This window comes from Protopterus annectens, chromosome 10.part0 (assembly GCF_019279795.1).
Source record: "Protopterus annectens isolate FY-2018-M chromosome 10.part0, PAN1.0, whole genome shotgun sequence".
NCBI classification, from domain to species: domain Eukaryota; kingdom Metazoa; phylum Chordata; order Ceratodontiformes; family Protopteridae; genus Protopterus; species Protopterus annectens.
Window position 1 is genome coordinate 723,292,527 of NC_056744.1, and position 21,163 is coordinate 723,313,689.

Sequence of the window (21,163 nt, forward strand, 5' to 3'; positions counted from 1 at the left end):
AGAGTAATTAAATCTTCAGCCATCTTGATCATTTGTTTTTTTAGGCATAGGGGCCTGAACATGTGGCCTGGGTGTCGTTTTTTTTTTTAGATATAGATCGAGATTTAGGCCTTAGCCCTGAAGTTGGAGTCGGTTTAATATGCAAGTCTGTAGGCCTGAAAACACCCTCAGAAGCCGGTGCCTGCTCAGCGGCTCCAGACCCATCCAAGGTAGAGACATCCACGGGTTCTATATGTGAAGTATCTTGTGGCATACCGGACTCCGAATGGGTCTCAGTAGAGGCCTGTGAATCAGAAGTAGCGGGTAACAGGGGCTGTGAAAGCACCTCACTGAGTACCGGCGAACTGACGACTGGCTTAGGAGAAGCGTTGTCAGCAGTTTTGGACCTCAACGGCCTATTTTTCTTTGCGTTTTTTCTTTATTCCAGTAGTCAGATGGCTAACCGACGTCATTTCTGGATAATTAAGCCGAGAACCGAAATATTTTGAAACAAAAATGTACTGACGATGGATAGTGCGCTGATTAAATAAAGCACAAAACCAACAGCAAGATATGTCGTGGTCAGGGCCTAGGCAAGGAATACAGTACAAATGAAAGTCCATATTTGCTTCCCACAAGTAATACAATTATTAACCTTTACTGACATCAGTAAGGAGCAAGAAAAAGTTTCCCCAACGGGGTACTTAGCTTTTAGTTGAAGACTTCGGTTCTGAAACTCGAAAACGAAAATTTCAGGAGTCGGTCGACCGGCACTTACGAACTGCTTCTGCTTCGGGCACTGTGCGGCAAGAAAGACTGATGTAATGGCATCGGCTGCATGTTTTATACCCCTGACAACCTGACGTCATGGAAGAAGAGACAGCAACCAACGCAGGACCCAAGACTTTGTTAATCAGGCCGACTGAGGGCAACCTGCCAGCAGATTACCCAAATGTAATGACTGCAACAGTGAAACACGATGAATATCAGCAGCAGCAGAACATCCAGTTTTGTAAGGTCCTACAGAATCTAAAAACAAGCTAAGTATTTGTAAGGGGTAAACTGGTGACATTGGTTCTCTTCATTATATCGGTGGAGAGATGCTTTCAAATAGAAGAGGAATAACGGAACAATAATACAGTCCCCCTTCCAAACATAAAGCTATATTCATACTTGTGGTTTCTTCTATTAGTATCCCAACTGTTTTCGTAGATGTTATACTGCAAACTTATCTCCTACATTCAGATCAGTATTAGTCATTCTTTCTGCCACCCCCTGAAAGTCTAAGGTCACCTCAATGACTAGATATGCTGCAGTTAACCCTGTAATCTTGGTTCACTGAAATTTTTAATTAAAAGTGTTTTCACAATGTCTTGTCGGGTAAATATGCAATGTGATGGTGTGCTTTTTTTTTGTTGGGATTTCCACATTTTCTAATACAATGTAAGAGCATTTTTTGGCTATGCATGACAGAGTAACTACTGAGTGGTGAAATTAAAGACTGCATATGCTCTGGTGTAAAAGTCGATAGCTGAATCAGTTACTAACATGGATTCGATAGATGCAGGAAAGCTTTGCTATTTTGATGAAGCCTGAGAAGGAAGGAAGAACGGGACAATTATAATTAAAATTAAAATTCCTTAAAGGATGCTTAACCTGCAAAAGTAAATTACAATCAATGACTTATGCTACATTACAAGGCTTAAACATAAGCAATTTGATGGTGAAGTAGAACCACTGCAGGCCTGAATAATCATGGGCTGTGCACTTGTATAAGCAGCTTACATAAGTGAATGATCACACAAACGGTGGCCTTCTTCAATGGCAGACTTAACATCACGTCATCTGTAAAATTCTAGAATCAACCAGTGTGACATTCTTAGCAGTATGAAATTGTGAATGTGGTATCTGTTTTAAGAGGCCTCTATGAAGGAGGAAGATATTTGTCTAACCCTGTGCATGGCAAAGCAAATTAAAATTGATGGAAAACCTGGATCACAGTTGGTCATGCATATATGCCACAAGCACTTTTTGTTTGACCTGACAAACTCAGTAGGGACCAAACGCATCTTTTCAGGGGCAACCCAGGCACACTGCCTGGTTATGTGACTTGCTCAGGATCACATACAGCAGAAATTTGTTAAAAGGGTACATAACCTCAGAGTAACCCAGACTCAGGACCACATGGGCAGGACATTTCCAGGATGTCTCTCGGCAGACATCACTGCCTTGATGTCTTCTTGCTTTGACTATTGTAATGCCCTTTACCTGGGTCTACTGAATTCCAAGACTGACAAAGCACAGACTGTGCAAACCTCTGTGGCAAAGCTACTTATTGGTATATCCAGATACACAGTACTCTTGCATTAGAGAGTCTACACTGGCTTCCCAGGTTCACAAGGAAACATCTAGTGCCCGTTCTTCTGCCTTTCATGTCACTTGTGGAGTCCTATTGCTTTAGTTGCTTTGAGAATACCCTATCTTGGATAGCTTCTACAAGTTCTTTCCAACTCATCAATTTAAACTCTCTTTTGGAGATGTGAGACAAGTTACATAGAATTTACTGTAGTTGATTTTCCAAGTTTATTACCTAATTTTAGGTGCTCTTACTATTTCCTAATGCTTTATCTGTTTTACTTTATATTTTTGTTATTTGTTTGCATGGTTTACCTCGTTTCTAGTATTGGGTGCTTTGCTTAATCTCATAGCCTTAAACGTCTGAACTAAAATTCCAATCACCACAAAATTAAATATCACATTTTTCTCTAACAGACTACACCACTTGCCTATTATCATACAGCAATTATATTAGGGTTTCCAGTAGATTATGAAACAAAATCTCAAGCTTTGCAAACCATTACATTATACTCATTCGCACATGTAAGTTATATTAACTACATTGTTAACATGCAAGCAGAGCTTACTCTAAATCCATTGAGGAAAACAGAACTTCCCCTTAAAGTATCACATATTTCCTAAAGGCAGATACTGGCAACACAGTGACTTACTTTCTGCAAGCAATTCCCCAGTCTTCAGTGTAGCTTCTTACACAATCCCGGACATGGGCGTCCATTTCCCTAATGCAAATATCAAAAGTATTAAGTTAATTAATCACATCTTCTGCATACATATCATATTACAACGTAAAATTATTGCACAGCAATTTAAGAACTCAGTGTAAATCATCTCTCTCTATATATTAATAAGTTCACAAATTAGGATCCTATATAACAAACGTGGGAGCACTCACCCTACAAGATGATCTCCGAGAGCTGTCTGTAGTGGGTAATACCGGAGACTCCTCCTTACGGACGGTATCTGCATGAGTCTTATAATCTCTAGCAGCTACATTCAGGTGGCACATACCCACACTTGCTGGCACTAAAACTATAGACTCAACAAGTACCAGGCTAGAAAGAGACATCTAACTCTACACTCTACAGTTTTATTCTCATGGAACATTTGTCAGCTGGTCAAGGAGAAGCACAGAGTGAATAAGAGAATAAGAACCACAAACATACATAACCACTCAACCTACATTGCAGCCCAGCACCATATGAGTTTACCAGTCTATCAAGCAGAGATTCTGAAAACCCAGAATTAAATAATGGGAGACACCCCCCAAGTAACAGTTTAGTCATTCACCCAAATAGCAATGATCCTTAATATAACTAATGCACTTTGGCCAAAAATTGAGACCCTCAATATAACTAATGAACTTTATCCAAAAAAAATGGAAGTTCTGCCTCTTTTCAGCTTGGGCCACTGCAGCATACTTCACAGAGTTAATATCCCTGAAGCCTTCTCACTCCATGGTCCTGCAAATGAATCACCATTTTGTTTCTAATGCTGACTTACACATTCATGGAGGATGGTCACTATGATCCAAAAATGATCCATTTATTGATGATGGTCAAATGCAATCCAAGAAAAGTGGTACCTACAATATAGGTATATTTCACTGGAGAGGCATCTTAAAGAGCTGTATACTGGTGGAAAACTCCAGGTCATTGTCCCACACTTGCTACACCTTTTCCACCTCTGCAACAAACTACTCTAACAGAGTAATTTGAAAAAAAAAAGTGTCAAATGGCCCCTTCAATCCTGATTACAATGCCAGTACATGGCATTCCAGGAAACATGCTAGTGATTCTTAATGGGCTATGGAAACAAAAGTAGGTCTCCTCTATGTGAAAAGCTGAAGAGATGGACCCCACAGGTTCCACAAACATTAGATTCCAGTTTGTAAAACACTCACCAGACATTATTTCAATTTTTCCCAGTAAGTGGTGGGAATTGGGAGAAACAAACTTTAGGTATGTAGTATATCAAGGAGATGCAGCATAAATTATGGTGGTTGCCTATCCAACATTAAACTGCATAAATCATTCACTGGAGTCCCACATCAGCCTTCTTAGGAACATGCAACAAGATGCCCCCTGCCACAGTTTGGAAATTATTGTGGTTACCTTCCTAAAACACAATCAGTCTTTTTCCTTACAGCCAAAGCATTGTTTAGCTCACTGAAAATCTAGCAACACACACTGCTGACCAGGTACACTCTCCAACTTAGTCTCACACCTGTCCAAACCCAGTGACCACAGTTACTCAAGTACTTCTATCCTTCCAAATCCTTGAGACATAAAGATTCATAAGTTCTTACTAGGCTTACAGCCAAAAGAGATCATCAAGAAGTTCAACCACATCACCCAATATTGGTGGGAAACTATCAATGGCCCCATAAGTTTTATACACATACTCCAAGTAAAAAATTTATTATCACCCATCCAGTCATACAGACTGGTTTTAAAGGTTGGAAGTATTCTGCTTAATAGGCAAGGGCAGCCTACTGCAAAAACAGGGTATATGTTGGTTTGGGTACCTCTCGCACATATGGTCTTGTTCATGTGATAGTGCAGGTTTAAGTTTAGGTCTCTAGAATGGAAGTTTGCTTCAGTACTTGTTCTATTTAAGTGAAGGAGTTGAAGGAGTGATGGGCCATTTATAGCACAGAAATCTAAGCAGAAATCACCACTCAGAAGTCTACATGATCAAAGGATCATATGAGTTTACTAGGCTATCAACCCGAAGGTCATTTCAAGCCTAGTCATTTCATCCCAATGTAATACCATAGATACGCTAATCAATATCCAGGACTGCATTTAGTAATGACTGCCCATGTCCAAGAGGGTTGTGGGCACTATCCTCAGTAGGAATTTACAGTGCCCCATCCACTCATCTAGGTTCCTTTTGAACAACTTCATAGATATGCTCTGTTTTAAATGAATTGGTGGGCTACTCCAAAGACAGAGCAGTCGCTGGGAGACAAATCTGTCCCTCCAGCAAGTGCTATTTAAGTCACAGGTCATATTTAGGTCCCTGGAATAGGTAGCTCTACTCCCGTTTGATTTACAGATGTGCAGCAAGTTCATTACATTTGGCTGTGAGTTTGCTCTGTAAGCCAGGCATGAGTCTGCCCTAAGAAATCTATACGATACAGAGTATAGTGAAAGGGACATTAGTCAGTCTGTATAATGCACGTGTGGAAGTCCCTTAATCTTCTTTGTTAGAAACCTTTGAGGTCTCTCCAATTGCTGCAAGTGCTTTGTATGGTACATGCCAAATCGGGCATTAAACTCAATTATAGGCCTGATTAGTGCAGAGTATAGCGGGGTTATAACCTCCTTTGCTCTTGAGGCGATGCCTTTACCAATCAAATGTGCTACACAGAAAGGCTTCCTTACTACAGTTGACATGTGACACCGAGTAGAGCAACAGAGCTTTTAGTCTGTCAATGTAACTAAGGTTATTAAGACCAGAAATCATTGCGGTGAGAAACCCCACAAAACAGCAACGTATTACATTGCTGAATTGAATGTGTACTCTGTGAAATTAATTCACATTCGGATGAAGTACACACAGGCAGGTTCAAGAGCAATTGTCAAAATGAAGTCTACAAGAGAAAAAGATTCATGAATCAATTAACATTTCCAAAGGCATTTAAAACTGCTTTAAGCATGCAGACTGGAGAAATAGGTAGAAATATGGTGAGAAAGTTAAGGTATATTGGCATATACTCAAAATAAAGGAAAATCCTCCTAAAACTGCTTTGTTACCGATGCAACAGCAGTTACCCTCAACAAGTCTATAAAAACAAGCTGAATGACATGTATGTGGACATGCAGGGCCCACAAAATGAATGTGGCATAGCAATACATAGTTAAAAGACAAAAGTAAAATAGTAACGATCACTGCAAACATACATGGAAAGATAAGCATGAAAATGACACTGCATTTGATGAGCACTCAGAGAAGAATTACTTGTGCCTGCATTTATTACAAATAATAAAACTGTGGCTGTGGAGATGGATACTGGTGCATCAATTTGTTTCCTAAGAAATCCTTACAGACTGCTACCATGGAAGGTGAAATGTATACATGTGACAGCTTATATGCGTTGCAAGAAATAATGGGTACAAATTCTATAAGAAGCAGAAATAACAGTTGTCTTTAGCTGGGGCAAAAATGAATGGTCCAGGGTTTTTGAGTGGGAACTGTCTTTAGAATATTAGTGTTAAACAGGAAACTAATAAATTTGTGAGCCAAAGTGTGAATCAGTGTGAGGTGAGCTTGAATTAGGTTTTCTAAGGAACTGGAAACACTGCATAGTGTTAAAGCCACAACAGTGAATCGGGCTGTAGCACCCAATTTTTTTAAAAGACCACTACCATTTATGAAACAAATAAGTGGAATAGGAGTTTGAAAGGTTTAAAAAGAGAAGGTACAAGTCCACTAAAGCACAGTGAAAGGGTAGCTCCAGTAATTTTCCTTTTGTAAAATGAAACCATTATTACGAAATAACCATACCAAGTCATATTGTCATACAATAAAAAACCTAAAAGCCATGCTGAGAGGTGGAACCATACTTCTCAAAAGGAAATTACTCATGAAATGTCAAGACAGAAACAGACCTCCTCTTTAACCTGAAATGATCTAGGGATATTAGGAAAAACAGACTTCATTTCATTTTAACAGATTACTGAATTCAATTCGTTGGTGACAGAATAAATAAATCTCAAAGTCAAGGGATTCCTCTGAATTGCAACTCTCATAAGAAATGCAGTTAGAAGACTTAACTGCTTGCTGTAAAGCTTAAGGAATTTTTTCTCCCCTTCAGTAGCAACTTTGACTCATTGAAAAAAATATATTTTTTGTAAAAGAGTTTACCAGCACTGGACAAAATGCAAAACATGTTTTCAGTACAAACTTTCCTGAAGCTGTAGATTACATAAAATGTAATTATAGGTCAGAGAATATTTAAAAAAATGAAAAGGCAGGAACTTGTTTCTTTTAGGCTGTGCTGTTTACTAAAAGAATCCACGTAAGAGAAAATAAAAGTTACAAAGTAAAAGGATTTCAACTAAACAAATCGTTTTCACACAGCCTGGAAATCACAGCTTCCTCAAAGTCTGTGCTCAAGCAAAAACAAAGACACAGCACCAGAATAACATATTAAACTTCTCAGTGGACTGACAAGCTTAAGTGAATCAGCCTTATCCCCAGGGTTAAATAAGCAATGAACAAGAATCAAGTGCAGAGCACCTTCTGTAACCCATAACCTATGCCCAACAAAAATATGACCAATCAAAAAACATACAAGTTAAACTTCAAAATCGCAAGACACTCATCCACTACTACTACTACTATCACTACTACTAGTAGCACTACTACCACCACTACCAGTAGCACTACCACTACTACCACCACGACTAGTAGCACTACCACCACTACTACTAACGCTACTACTATCACTACCACCACTACTACTACACCTTAAAACAATTTCAGAAAATAATATTCTAACAGAGTACAGGAACTGCTGCAAATTTCTCAAACCTGGCCAAAGTTTCTGGGACTCTAGTATGGTATAAAACTGGACCCGGCTTCAATATACTATGGCTGAAGTCAGTAACAGCACTTGGGTTATAGCTTAACACTTCTTAACAGGAAAAAAAGCTCAATCAGTAGGCTGCACATGGTGGTCTGCACCACTTCCATGAATACCTGCCTAGCTGCTGTACAGGATAGATTTAAGTTACCTTTGTCTGAACAATATGCAGTGTCATGTGGCAGCTGAAGGTAAGCTTGCAGCAGGCATCTGTTATGGTCACACAGGTTACAGTATTACAAGCTTCCACCTGAAATCAGTTATTTAGAAACAAATCCCACATTCTTTCTCCCATTGGGTATTAGCTACTCAGTCCCAACCTGTCTAGTCAGCAGTTCAGCCCAGGGCTCATCTGTCAAACCAGAGTCACTAGCACTTGTTGTCAGAAGCACTGCCTCTACTCCAGGGGTCTGTCATCTTAAACAAATTCATATGCGTCATCCCAACCCTCTACCATGCAAATAAAGAATAGGATGATGTCTCAAAGAACAGAATTAGAAGTTTTTACCCCTCTTCTGGTAGAGCTTGTGTTATTGTTCTGCATTCTCTTGGTGTATAGATGACTTCAATATCATCAGAAGGAAATTCAATTAAGTCCCTTAACGGTCCAGAATCAACTGCAGGAGGATGTGCAGTAAGATACTCTTCAAAATCCACAGGTTCTACAATTTCTGTTAGTGGCACCTAAAATAATAGAACAATTAGCATTAGAACTTTCTCAGAATTACACTGTTCAGTTTTAGCCAAACTGAAGGAAATTAATTTAGACACTTAAAATGCTGAATGCAAGTACTGCGACTGTTTTGTTCCTGTTAATGATCTTCCATTCCATCTTCTAATTTAATATTGCACTACCACCCACTCTAAAAGTATTGTGCATGGGAAGTCAGAGGATAATCTTCAATTTCTTCAGTCATTTCACTGCATGTGCCAAGATTAAAAATTATTAGCTTTGAACAGCAGGACTTAACTAGTAAATAAGAAGCTAACCAAAACAGCAGTCACTAAAATGTACACCTCTTTACCAACTTGTTGCTCCTTTCTTCTCAAATAAAAGCATGTCGACATTTCTCTTCCTTTAATAGTAATTTAAGAAATAAAGGGCACATAGAGCAAACTCCTAACCTCTACAGCAAGTAGAATTATTTCATCCACCGAAATCTGATTCACAGCATTTTGGAAATAAAATTAAATATGAGCATTAGTCTGTGTTCATTTACTCTGCTGTTAAAAATAACGCTCCTGCAGCATTAATCATTAAGTATTGCAAGGGTATTTACAGTTATGTGGGATACTGATATTATTATTTTGTTCAAACAGCAGGATGATAATTGCAGGAATTAAAAATATGATTAACATATCATCACTCAGATAGATGTCAAGTGCCAGTAATTTTTTTTTTTCCAGCAGCTCCACTAAATGAGTGGATGATGTATAACGTAACCTCCTGGACAGCCAAAATTAAACAGCACAACTTCTACAATATGTACCATATACATAGAAAATGTGTGAACTAATATATGTAGCAGTCTTATAACTACTCCTGCTAGATACAGTTCCTGAAGTAAGGTGCACTGATAGTGGAAGACTTAATGCCATGAACTGTAACCAACAACCCCATGAGAAAAATTCATAGTTCCCACATCAACAAAAAGGACGGGTTATTTAATAAATGGACAACCTAGTTTACGATTCATAATTTGAAGAAACAGCTATCTCAGTTTTAGCCTTATCAATAAAGAGTGGAGTTGTCAATGTTCATAGTATGCAAATGTATTTATTTCACTCTTAGGTTCATAGGTGTGTACTAGGGCCAACGGCCCTAGAGCCTTTACAAGCTTAGCCCATAGTAGTGCCCTGCCATCATGCCACCGTTAGTTCCCGGTGCCTCTATCAAGTAGAGCCCACTGGAATGATCCCTGGGGTGAACTTTCTATTTCCCATCCACTCAAGATTTCTCTTGAACAGGGCCAGTGAGGTGCTCTGCTCGACATATATAGGAAGTCTATTCCAGAGCATGGGCAGTCTCTCTGGGTTATGAACCTGTTCCTCCAGCATGTTCTGTTGACTGTGGTAATGAGGTTGAGGTCCCTGGAGCGTGTGGTGCGGAGGGATTAGGATTTCTTTAGGTGTAAAAATATAGTGTTTGTAACCACAAACAACGTAAAAATATGTAAACACTATATGTAGGATGCCTTGAGGAAGGCACTCACTCGAACCTGCTATAATAAAACCTGTTTAATGTTCAAATAATAACACAATATTTTAAAAGTGCGGATCTAGCGTTTTCATCCACTACAATGTGGACTTCATCAGAATCAATTAATCAATCATCTAACAGTTAATTTATACATTTTTTGGCACCAAAATGAAATGTCAAAGTTAAAAAAAAAATACTACATTTGTCTAACAACCTAAATACTAAATGTAACTAATGTGTTATAATACCACTGATAAATATTTGAAACATCCTTAAGTTGCTGAGAAATATTATAATACCCATTGTAATAGCCATTCAGCTAACATTCCATGACTGTTGGTTTTACAATATAAAAACTAGGTCTGCAGATCGAAATTTATAAATCAAATCCAAAACTTCTCAGTTCTTGAACAATCAATTAACTTCTTTTTTTTCCATAATAAATCTTTATTATTATATTATTTTCATACATCATTAAAAACAAGAACAAAATAAAAAAAAAAAAAAAAAAAAAAGAAAAAAACTACTAATATCACTAACCATCACACCAAACAAATGTACAATATTTACAAGAATGCTTCCATGTGAAACATTAATAATAGAAGAAAAACAGAGTAATTAATAACATTTCAAGTAATAGACAGTTTGATTACAAAATTCTGTCCAAACATATAAATAATTGTCAATACCCTCAAGTTAAAAGTATTATGCTAGTATAATATTAAATATTTGTTCCCAAATTTTTGGATTATTAATATTTTTATTATGCGGATTTAAAAGTAGTTTATGAGCTAATATATGCCTTGTTGCCAAAACTCTAAAGTTTTCCCATGATGTTTTAGATGGGTCTAACCAATTCGTGGCTATGTAAAGCTTCATTAATAAAAAAATATTAATAAATATAATACTTTGTGATCTAGGGAGTTCTTTCGGGGGAATATGCAAAATCATAAATTTCCATAACAACGTTGTGCTTTGGTAACCCATCTTCTGAAGTTGAATCTTAAGGGAATTCCAAAGCTTGTATATGCATTTACAGCTCCAGAACATATGAAGATCAGCCGGTTGATTCTTACAATATGGACAGGTTGGAGAGTTTTTCGAGTTAAATTTATGCAGGGTAAGGCGTGTATAATATGCATTATTCCATATCATCATCTGGGTATATATCAATTTTTGAAGAGAAGTAGATTTGATAGTCAACTCAATTGCTTTTAACATAATACTTTTGTCTGTCAATAGGATTTTCTCTTCCCAATAGTTTGATAACAAAACTTTATCATGAAATCTAAATTCTTTAATTAATTTGTTGTTGTTATATATTTAATATCCTGCTGGAGAGCTTGCCACAAATCAGAGCATTTATTCACAGTCTCATCTTCAGGTTTAAAATTTTTAAAGTAACTTTTAGCAAGTTCTCTAATTTGTCTTATAATAACAAGATAATTTTTAGGTAGGTTAAATTCTTGTCTTATTTGGTTGGCCAAAAATTCAAGATATTTATATATATCAATCAAAGTTAAATTAAATATTAATGGAAACTTTTCAAGATCAATTAATTGATTATTCAATTTTAAATTAGGATTCCTATGAAAGGGTTGAAAAACCATCATATACTGAACAAGATCTAATGCTTGAAATAAGTATTGTAAAGAAATTATGTCCGTTTTAATGTGTTCAATAATCCCATATAATTTCAAAGTATCTTTACCTAAAAAAGGTATTGCTTTTGGATTAATATTCAACTTTGAAATATATTTATAATTCAAGATCACCCAAGTTGGTGTCCACTTAGTACTAGTGATATCATAGTTGGCAATTCTTAGAATTCTATTAGAATTTACGATTAAATAATACATTTCAAAATTAGTCAACTCCAGTCCTCCTCTATTTTTTGGGGTCATAAATTTATCATAAGAAATCCTGTTTTTTTTTTTTGTTTCCCAAATGAATTTAGCCAATTCTTTATGAATTTGTTTAAAAAATGTCTTCGAAAGTTTTAGTTGGGCTGACCTGAAAATATATAATAGCCATGGTAATACATTCATTTTAACAATTGAAACTTTTGCTAATACTGGCAGTTGTAAATTTTTCCACCTCCCAAAATCAGAAATTATTTGGTCCCAAATTGTTTTAATATTATTATTGTAGAAGTCTTTATTATCTGTAGAAAATTCAGTACCCAAGTATTTAATATTTTCTTTAAATGTTACTTGCCCAACCAAAGGTAATAGCGAAAAAGGTTTAGGTGTTTTTAAAGGGAAGATATTGTTTTTTTTCAAGTTAATTTTATAGTTAGAGACTTCTGAAAAGTCATTAACAGCCTTCAATAACTTTTTAAGTATCTGATATTGGAGATGCACAATAAATGTTAAGATCATCAGCAAAAGCTGCCATTAATATTTTGGTTCCATAAATTATTGGGACATTATAATAGACATTCTGCTTAATATATAAGAATAAAGGTTCAAGATAAAGAGTAAATAATAAAGGGGACAAAGGGCAGCCCTGGCGTGTTCCAGTCTTAATCTGTATTCTTTTAGAGAAACCTTTATTAATATACAGTGTAGTATAGGAATTACTATATAATATTTGTAACATTTGCACAAACTCATGGGAAATATTAAAATAAGGTAAAAGGTCAAACAAAAAAATTGTATCAACCCTATCAAAGGCCTTCTGTGCATCAATTATAAGGGCATAAACATTAAGATTATTTTGTTTAGCATGTGTTATCATAGTATGTAATGTAAGTGTATTGTCACTGGTTTGTCAAACTGCCATAAATCCAGCCTGTTCTTTGGATATTATATGAGTCATGATTTTCTTCAGTCTAGATGCTATAATAGAGGTTAGAATTTTCATATCTACATTTATTAATGATATCGGTCTATAATTATCAGGGTTTTGGGGATCTGAATTGGCTTTATGTATAAAAATAGTTTTTGAAGCATTAAGATGAGGATCACTAATTTTATTCCTAATTATGTAGTTAAATACAACTGAAAGTATCTTACCGAAAGCATCTGCAAACCCTTTATAAAACTCCACTGTCAATCCATCAGGGCCAGGTGATTCATGTGATTTCATATGCTGGATTATATATACTACTTCTTCTTCGGATATCGGTTTGACCAAGTCATTTTGAATATCCTCTCCTATTTTTGGAAACTTAATTGATTGTAAACATTTTTCATAAATTCTGTGTGAGGACAAATCCTTTTGCCCATCATAAAAACTAGTATATATTCCCTCAAAAATATTAATGATATCCTCTGTTTTAGAATATATAATATTATTAAATTGTATTTCCGAAATCTGCACTGTTGTTTTTGATTAATGATCCTAGCTAACGCTCTTGATGGTGTTTGAACATGATTAGCATACCTCACCAGCGTCTTATATTCTTGAAATGTTAATCTACTATTTTGAATTAAGAAGAGATCCTTTTGACATTTAAGCAGTTCCTTCTCTGTTTGTACATTAAAATTCATCAGTTCTCGATCAAGTAGTTTAATTTTTGTTTCTAAATTTTTTATATCCCTGTTTAGTATTTTTTTATAATAAGAAGCTTTTTGCAAAAGGATCCCTCTTATTTGTGTTTTAACTGTCGCCCATTCAATATCTGGGGTATATTGTTGTTTCTTTAGGCCAGTCAATAAATCTTTAAGGTAATTTGTAATTTCTTACATTATTTCTTCCTTATTCAGCAAATTTGGGTTAAGCGACCAATTACAACCTCTTTGTCGCAAGGTATCCTTTACCTCCTTAGCAAAACTCAGCAAGATTTTCGAGTGATCTGAGAGATAACGTGCATTTATAACAACTATAGGTTCTAGATTAATCAATTTTCTTGAAATCAGAAAGAAATCTATTCTGGACCACATTTTGCGACATGGGGAATAAAATGTAAAATTATTTGTGCTATTAACATTGTTCAAATAGTGAAAAGGGTCATAAAGTTGAAAATCCTCTTTAATATCATTCAGTGCTAATGCAGCCTGCTTATTAAATGCTCTTTGTGGGCAAGATCTATCCAACTTCGGATTTTGGTAAGCATTCCAATCACCTCCAATAATTACATAATATCTATCAAATTGTGTTAGAATGGAGTACAATGATGTTATAAATATTTGTTGATCATTACAGGGCGCATAAATATTTAAAAGTAAAACAGGTTTATCAAATAGGGTAGATGCAAGAGTAACATAGCACCATCGCCCATCTTTAGCTGTGTTAGAATCCAAAATTTTTTCCTTGTATTGATCTTTAATAATAATAGCTACCCCAGCACTATTTGACTTACCTTCCAATGCTACTACTTCCCTGATACACTTCTTTTTTTTAATATCAACCCATTGATCATTCATTAAATGCGTTTCTTGAAGTAAAATAAACCACGCCTTAGCCTGCAATAAAACATGTAACAATAATTTCCTCTTCTTTAAGTTCTGGAGCCCTTTAACGTTCCATGAGTCTAATTCCCACATTTCCAAGGTTGGCTGTACAATGAAGGTTTTGGAGAGAAAACATAAAAGAAAAATAAAGTAAATTCAAAACCATACATAGTCTGGAAGCAACCCTTATATCCCGTCCTACACCAGTGCTTACCCACTATAACCCCGGACCAGGACATGTATAGGTCTTGTACAACATGAAATAACAAAAGGTTAGAGAGAAGAAACAAATATAAAAACACCATATTATAAAATTTCAAACATGTTCCACAGTTAAGACCTATATAATCTAACTTAACTACGACAAAGCCTAAACTAAACATTCCCTAACAAGCACTGTCATGATCTACAGCTCCTTGGTTAACTATTATTTAATCAAATCAATATTGAAAATATAATATTACAGTACATATAAAAAAATAAAATGAAAAAAGAAAGTTTTAATAATTGGATTAGCTATCTATACATAAACCGCATGCAAAAAGAAAAATAAATAACATATAAAAAAGACAATGTGTAAACAGAGTTATCATTTTACTACGAATATAACCTAGAGAGAAAGAAAAAAAAAAAAAAAAACCATGCTAGAATATAACCCTATACTAAAATAAGTATACAGCTAACTACTAATTACTAATATCCCTGGTTATAAATTCACACTATTATAGTTTTATATTAAAGCAAACTACTAACTAATTAATATAGTAGATTATCATCTCTACACAGTACATGAAAGACTATAATGAAAAGTATAGTTATACAAACATTACTAAACCCTGCACCCTCTCTACATAATATAACTACAAGATTCTAAATAAACATTTATAAAGGAAGTATATAAAATGTGCCTATGTGCTTAATTTACCATACAACAGTGTTATTTTAATGTTAAATAAGCAAAAAAGTGTTTAAAACAGTTCCCTTCAGTTTCCCAAGCCTGGAAACCCTGTGAAATATTTGCGATGGGGGACCGCTTTTACAGACGGACTCCCGGAAGTGTCACAGCGAAATCTGCACCCACAACAGCATTTTAGGCATTTCCTGTCTTCCTCCTCATTGAAAACAGTTCGTAGAAGCCATAAAACGTCGGGAAATGAACGCAGATGATCAAGATAAGCAAAAACAAACCGTTTTATTACTCAGGAAAAGGCCTAAAGCTTTACAAACGAAAACAAAGGATTACCCAGTCCTCGAGGCACAGTAAACAATGGATCCGACCTCAGCAACATGCCAGTCCCAACGAGAGTTCAATTCAAGTCTCTGATGCAGGTAAAGCCTTGAAAACTTTTAGAATCAGATTTCTTGCCTTATTTTTGGTGGAAATAGCATGTTTAGTCCCATCCATTGTAAATATAACCATATTAGGGTATTTCATTTGAAACTTATTTGTTTGTCAATAAGAAATTTGCAGTATGGAGACAGACTGTCTAGCTCGTCTGACCTGTATAGGTAGATCCTGTGTCAGGGATATTTTATTATTTTTCCACATGATATAGCCTCCACTTTGTTTTGCAGTAGTAAGTATTCTGTTTACATCTTGATAATTAAGTATTTTCACATATACAGGTCTAGGAAAGTTAGATGCTTGTAACTCTCTCAGAGCTCTGTGTGCTCTTTCAATAATAATTTGTTTCACCATATCAGAGTCATTTAGAAGCATTGCAAATATCTGTAGTATGGACAGAATTAATTCATTATACTGAATAGATTCTGGAATCCCTCTGATAATAATGTTGTTTCTCCTCTCCTGGATCTTGCTTCTAAGTCCGTAAGTTTGCTTTGCATAGCCTGTATATCCACATCATGTAGATTAGTTTTTTTTTCGAGTAAAGTTAGTTTATCCTCATTTTCAGAAATTCGAGCTTCCGTCTTATCCATTCTTTCCAGCAACTGAGTACATGAATTTCCAAATGTTTGTATTTGACAAGTCAGTTCCTTCAGAGCTTCTTGTATGGGTAGCAGAGCATTTCTGATGTCTTCCATGTTTAATGCTTGCTCAGGTTTAGTTTTAGTCCCTGGTTTCTGTTGTTCCTGTATTTTAGTAATTTTCTGTCGTTTAGAAATCACATCTTTTTCTGGTGACTGTAATTCCGAAAGTTTTGTTTTGGTAGTGGTTATATATCCATGTTTTTTTCCTCTTTTGACATGTTGTTAAAACACAAAAACTTGCAGTACAGAAAGCACACAGTTCCTTTGTTTACTTCTCTCTGCAGAGCCAGCTAATCTGATGTAATCCAGTGAAATATCTTCCTTTTTTCCGGTTTTTCTTCTTAATACAGGATAGTAAAATGTAGTTGAAGTTATTTTATCAAATATTTGATGTTAAAATCTTTATAGTATCCACTCAGGGTTTAGATTTCCTCAGGTTAAATGGAGAGCTGCAGTTCAGCAGTGCTCACAGAATGGCAGCCATCTTTGAATCCCCGAACAATCAATTAACTTCTAAAAATCAATATATTATAACTAAAATGTTCATATAAATCTAATAAATATAATTAAAATTCATTTACATTAACTCCTTCCTATCTAACATCTATATCATTTAATTAGTCTAAAATCATAATATAAAATATTCTATGCCCAAATGAAGTCCTATGGGGTACAAGTATATACATATGCTGTGTAATAACCTTTAGTGGGCCACATATAAATCGTAATAAATTCCTCAAATTAGCTCAAGTACATATGCAATAATAAATCTGATTCAGGTACAAAAACATTTAAAAATAAATACATCTACATAAGTCATAATTTTTAAAAATGTTTATACTGTTTGAAATATCTAAAATATACTTCCAACACCTTACAAAATATACTGTCATAATAATAAATATTAGTCAGTTACATCTATATGTCAATTTACGTTTTTAAAGATTTTTATATCTTTTGGTTTATTTTAACCTCTGCAGAATGGGTTTAATTGTGATATAATCAATTAAACCCGGTACGGTTGATGCGCCCGTTAATATTTGCCATCTCACTTCTTTCTCTGCCAAGAGGGCTTTGTTATTCCCTTGTTATTCCCTCCTCTGCTGTTTATTTTCACTTGTTCCAAGATGGCAAATCTAAACGTATGACTGTTCCCACATGTAGCTACATGTCTGTAAAGTGCATTAGTACTGTTGTTTTTTCTAATTGCGTATAAATGGTCAAATTCTTTTTTTAAACATTCTTTCAGTTTTCCCTATGTAGAAACCTGGGCAAGTTGCGCATTTTGCCATATATATAATGTTTTTAGTGTTATAGTTACCATTATTGAAAGTTACTCGTCCTATTAATGTTCTCTAATATAATACCTTCTTTTTCTAATATGGCATAACATTGACCACAACTGCCACATTTCCTAGTTCCCTTTTGCTGCAAATGCAATAGTCCTGCAATATTACTCTTCTCAAATATTAATTTCATATTAGTTCCCATTTTATATACAAATATAGGAGTCTCACCTACGATTTATTTTAATTCCTTGTCCACAATAAGAATGTTCCAATGTTTGTTTAAGATTTCTTTAATTTGTTTAACCTGAGGAGTATATTCCAAGATACATGCTCGATTATATTTAACTTTGCATTCTTTCCCTGTGGTCTTGTTCAATACTGGTTTCCCCAGCACAGGGGTGAATTTTTTCCCCCACTCCCCAATTACGCAAGTTTTTATCTCATTCATTAATTTTAAAGGGTACCCCCTAGTGCTGAATAAACCACAAATGAATTCTACTTCCTCTATCATATCATTAAACATAGAAGCCATCCTAGCAGCACGAATGCACTGTCCCTTAAAGATGTTCTTCTTGGTTTTGTAAGGGTGATTGCTTGAATACTCCAAATAATTGTTGGAGAAAGTATTCTTCCTATATATGCGTGATTTAAATCCATTGTTATTACCAGAAATGTATGTATTAAGATATGCTATACCCACAGAACTATAACTGTAAGTAAATTTAAAAAATTGACTAGTACTGTTGTACCCTGGAGCGTGTGGTGCGGAGGAATTGGGATTTCTTTAGGTGTAACATTTCTAACAGGGCTGGGTCAGACATGGCTTTGTAAGTCACGTAGAGATCACCTCTTAATAGACAAGAGACAGAGAAAAGCTGGAGTTGAGTCTGTCTATGTACGGCATATGTTTAAGGCCTAGGATCCTCTTCGTGAGGTACTTTTGTGGTCTTTCCAGCTGTTGCAGGTGTTAGCGAGGGACATGGCAAATGGAGCATTATACTCTACGACTGGTCTAATGAGGGAAGAGTAGAGAGATGATGACTTTTTTTCCTGGATGCAAAACCCTTGGTAATGAGATGTGCCACACAGAAGGACTTTTAACCACAGTCGCAATGTGGTGGTCGAAGGAGAGATTGTTGTCAACCTGTGTCCCCAGATCTTTTATAACGCCTTCAGTGTTTAGTGGGCTACCATCAATGTGGTAATTAGTGGAAACTGAGTTTTTCCCAAAGGGAATGATGATGCATTTTTTGGCATTAAGCTTAAGGCCAGGGTTTCAACACCAATCGTTGGTCTCACCGAGGCCTTTCTGTAGGATGTCTACATCACTTGGGGAGTTAATAATGGCTCCCAGCTTGCAATCGTCTGCGAACTTGGTCAGCCAGAGTCCCTCAGTGTTGGCATGGACTTCTGAGAAGTAGATGCCAAACAGGAGAGGACACAGGACCTATCTCTGTGGGACTCCACTTGTGACTGGTCGTCAGTCTGACTTGGAGTCTGATACTTTCACACTGTGGGTTTTATCTGTGAGCTAATTTGCAAACCACCTAGTGATAAAGGGGTTGATGCCTAGTTTGGTGAGTCTATCAATAATTCCTGAGTGGGGAATGGTATCAAAGACCTTGGCCAGATTGAAGTACGCTGTATGAAAGTACAGTTTTGTACCTACCATAAATGTAGATGTTCGAAGATCCACATTGCTGCAGTCCTTACACTTGGGTAGTCCGCTGTCCTCGGTCGGCCCGAATATCAAAGTATACGGCTGACGTCGGTCAGGGCGCATTTGACTGACGTCAGGACGTCAGGGTACAAATGCGCATGACCGGCGTCATATCCTCAGTCTTTTCTTGCCCCAGATGTCAGAAGACCCTAAAAATAAAGGTCAAAACCAAAAGACAGCAAACAACCAACCAACCACTCCTGCACTAACTATATGTACAATATATACAATATACACAACATGTACAACCCAACCCACACAACCACCTCTAACTACAGAGGGGAAGGAGGGAGGGTAAATTGGACTGCAGCAATGTGGATCTTCGAACATCTACATTTATGGTAGGTACAAAACTGTACTATGTTCTTCATCTCACATTGCTGCAGTCCTTACACTTGGGTAGAATCCCAAAGCAGAGGTAAGGGAGGATGGCTAACTACAAGGAAGCAGGAGCCGCCAAAATGCCCTGCAAAACAGCAGTGGCAAAACCAGCCCTGGACTTAGAGTAAAGTGGCAGGTGATAATGCCTAGAGAAAGTATGCACAGAACTCCAAGTAGCTGCCTCCAAAATATCCTTGGTTGCCACTCCCTCAAAAGCTGTTGAAGTGGCAGTAGCCCTAGTGGAATGAGGCCTAATCCCAGCTGGAATCTCCTTGCCATGATGGGAATAACAGAAAGCAATGCAAAACCCAATCCACTTAGAAATAGTTTGTTTTGACACAGGCTTGCCCTGAGAACTTAGAGCAAAAGAAACAAACAACTGCTGAGACTGCCTGAACCCTTTAGATCTGTCCAGATAATAACGTAACTGCCTGTGAACATCTAAAGTGTGCAAAATCTTTTCCCCTTTATTTTGGGATTTGCATAAAAGTAGGCAAATGAATAGTTTGGTTTAAAGCCACACTAGAAACCACCTTAGGCATAAAGGAAGGATTAGTACGTAATGATACCCTATCCTTATGGAAAATCAAGAAAGGCTCAACCGCCATAAGGGCCTGCAATTCAGACACCCTTCTTGCAGAGGTAATGGCCAATAAAAAGCAGTCTTCCATGATAAATATTTCAACTCAGCAGTAGCTGCAGACTCAAAAGGTTGTAGAGTGAGTTTCTCCAACACAAAATTGAGATCCCAAGCAGGAGTAGGAGCTTTAGGTGGGGTCTTATATTCTTTGCCCCTCTAAGAAATTGCTTGAACAAAGGATGAGAAAACAATGGTGGGTCACAATCATAGTGAGCCGAAATTGCTGCAGCATGAACCTTAATAGAAGAGAAAGACAAACCTTTGTCCAGTAACTCAGTAAGATATTGAAGAGCCACACTCAAATTAGGCCCAGAAACATCAAAATCTTTTGCTGCACTCCAACATAAAAATCTCTTCCATTTATCCGCGTACACTTTCCTTGTACTAGGCCTTCTAGCTTCCAAAATAACATTCAAAACTTGCTGAGGAAGTGAAGGCCCACTATGGTTCAAAACAGAATATGCCAGGCTGTTAGGTGCAGAGAATGAAGCTTGACATTGAGCAAATGGCTGTCCTCCTGTGACAACAGGTGTGGAATCGAAGGCAAAGGCCATGGAGGCTTCCATACTAGACTTCTTAGTAATGGGTACCAGTGCTGTCGAGGCCAATCTGGAGCTATT

The 21,163-nt window shown here is 36.4% G+C and overlaps 1 protein-coding gene across 1 annotated transcript in view; it reads right to left on the reverse strand.

Annotated features, from left to right (window-relative positions):
* Positions 1–21,163, reverse strand: part of DOCK7 (dedicator of cytokinesis 7) — a 3,076,229-nt gene that overhangs the window by 2,651,777 nt on the left and 403,289 nt on the right. The window contains exons 3-4 of the mRNA XM_044085545.1: positions 8,436–8,611; positions 2,988–3,056 (exon numbers count right to left, since the gene is read on the reverse strand). Coding sequence (XP_043941480.1) covers positions 2,988–3,056; positions 8,436–8,611 — 245 coding nt within the window. The remainder of the gene's footprint in view (positions 1–2,987; positions 3,057–8,435; positions 8,612–21,163) is intronic.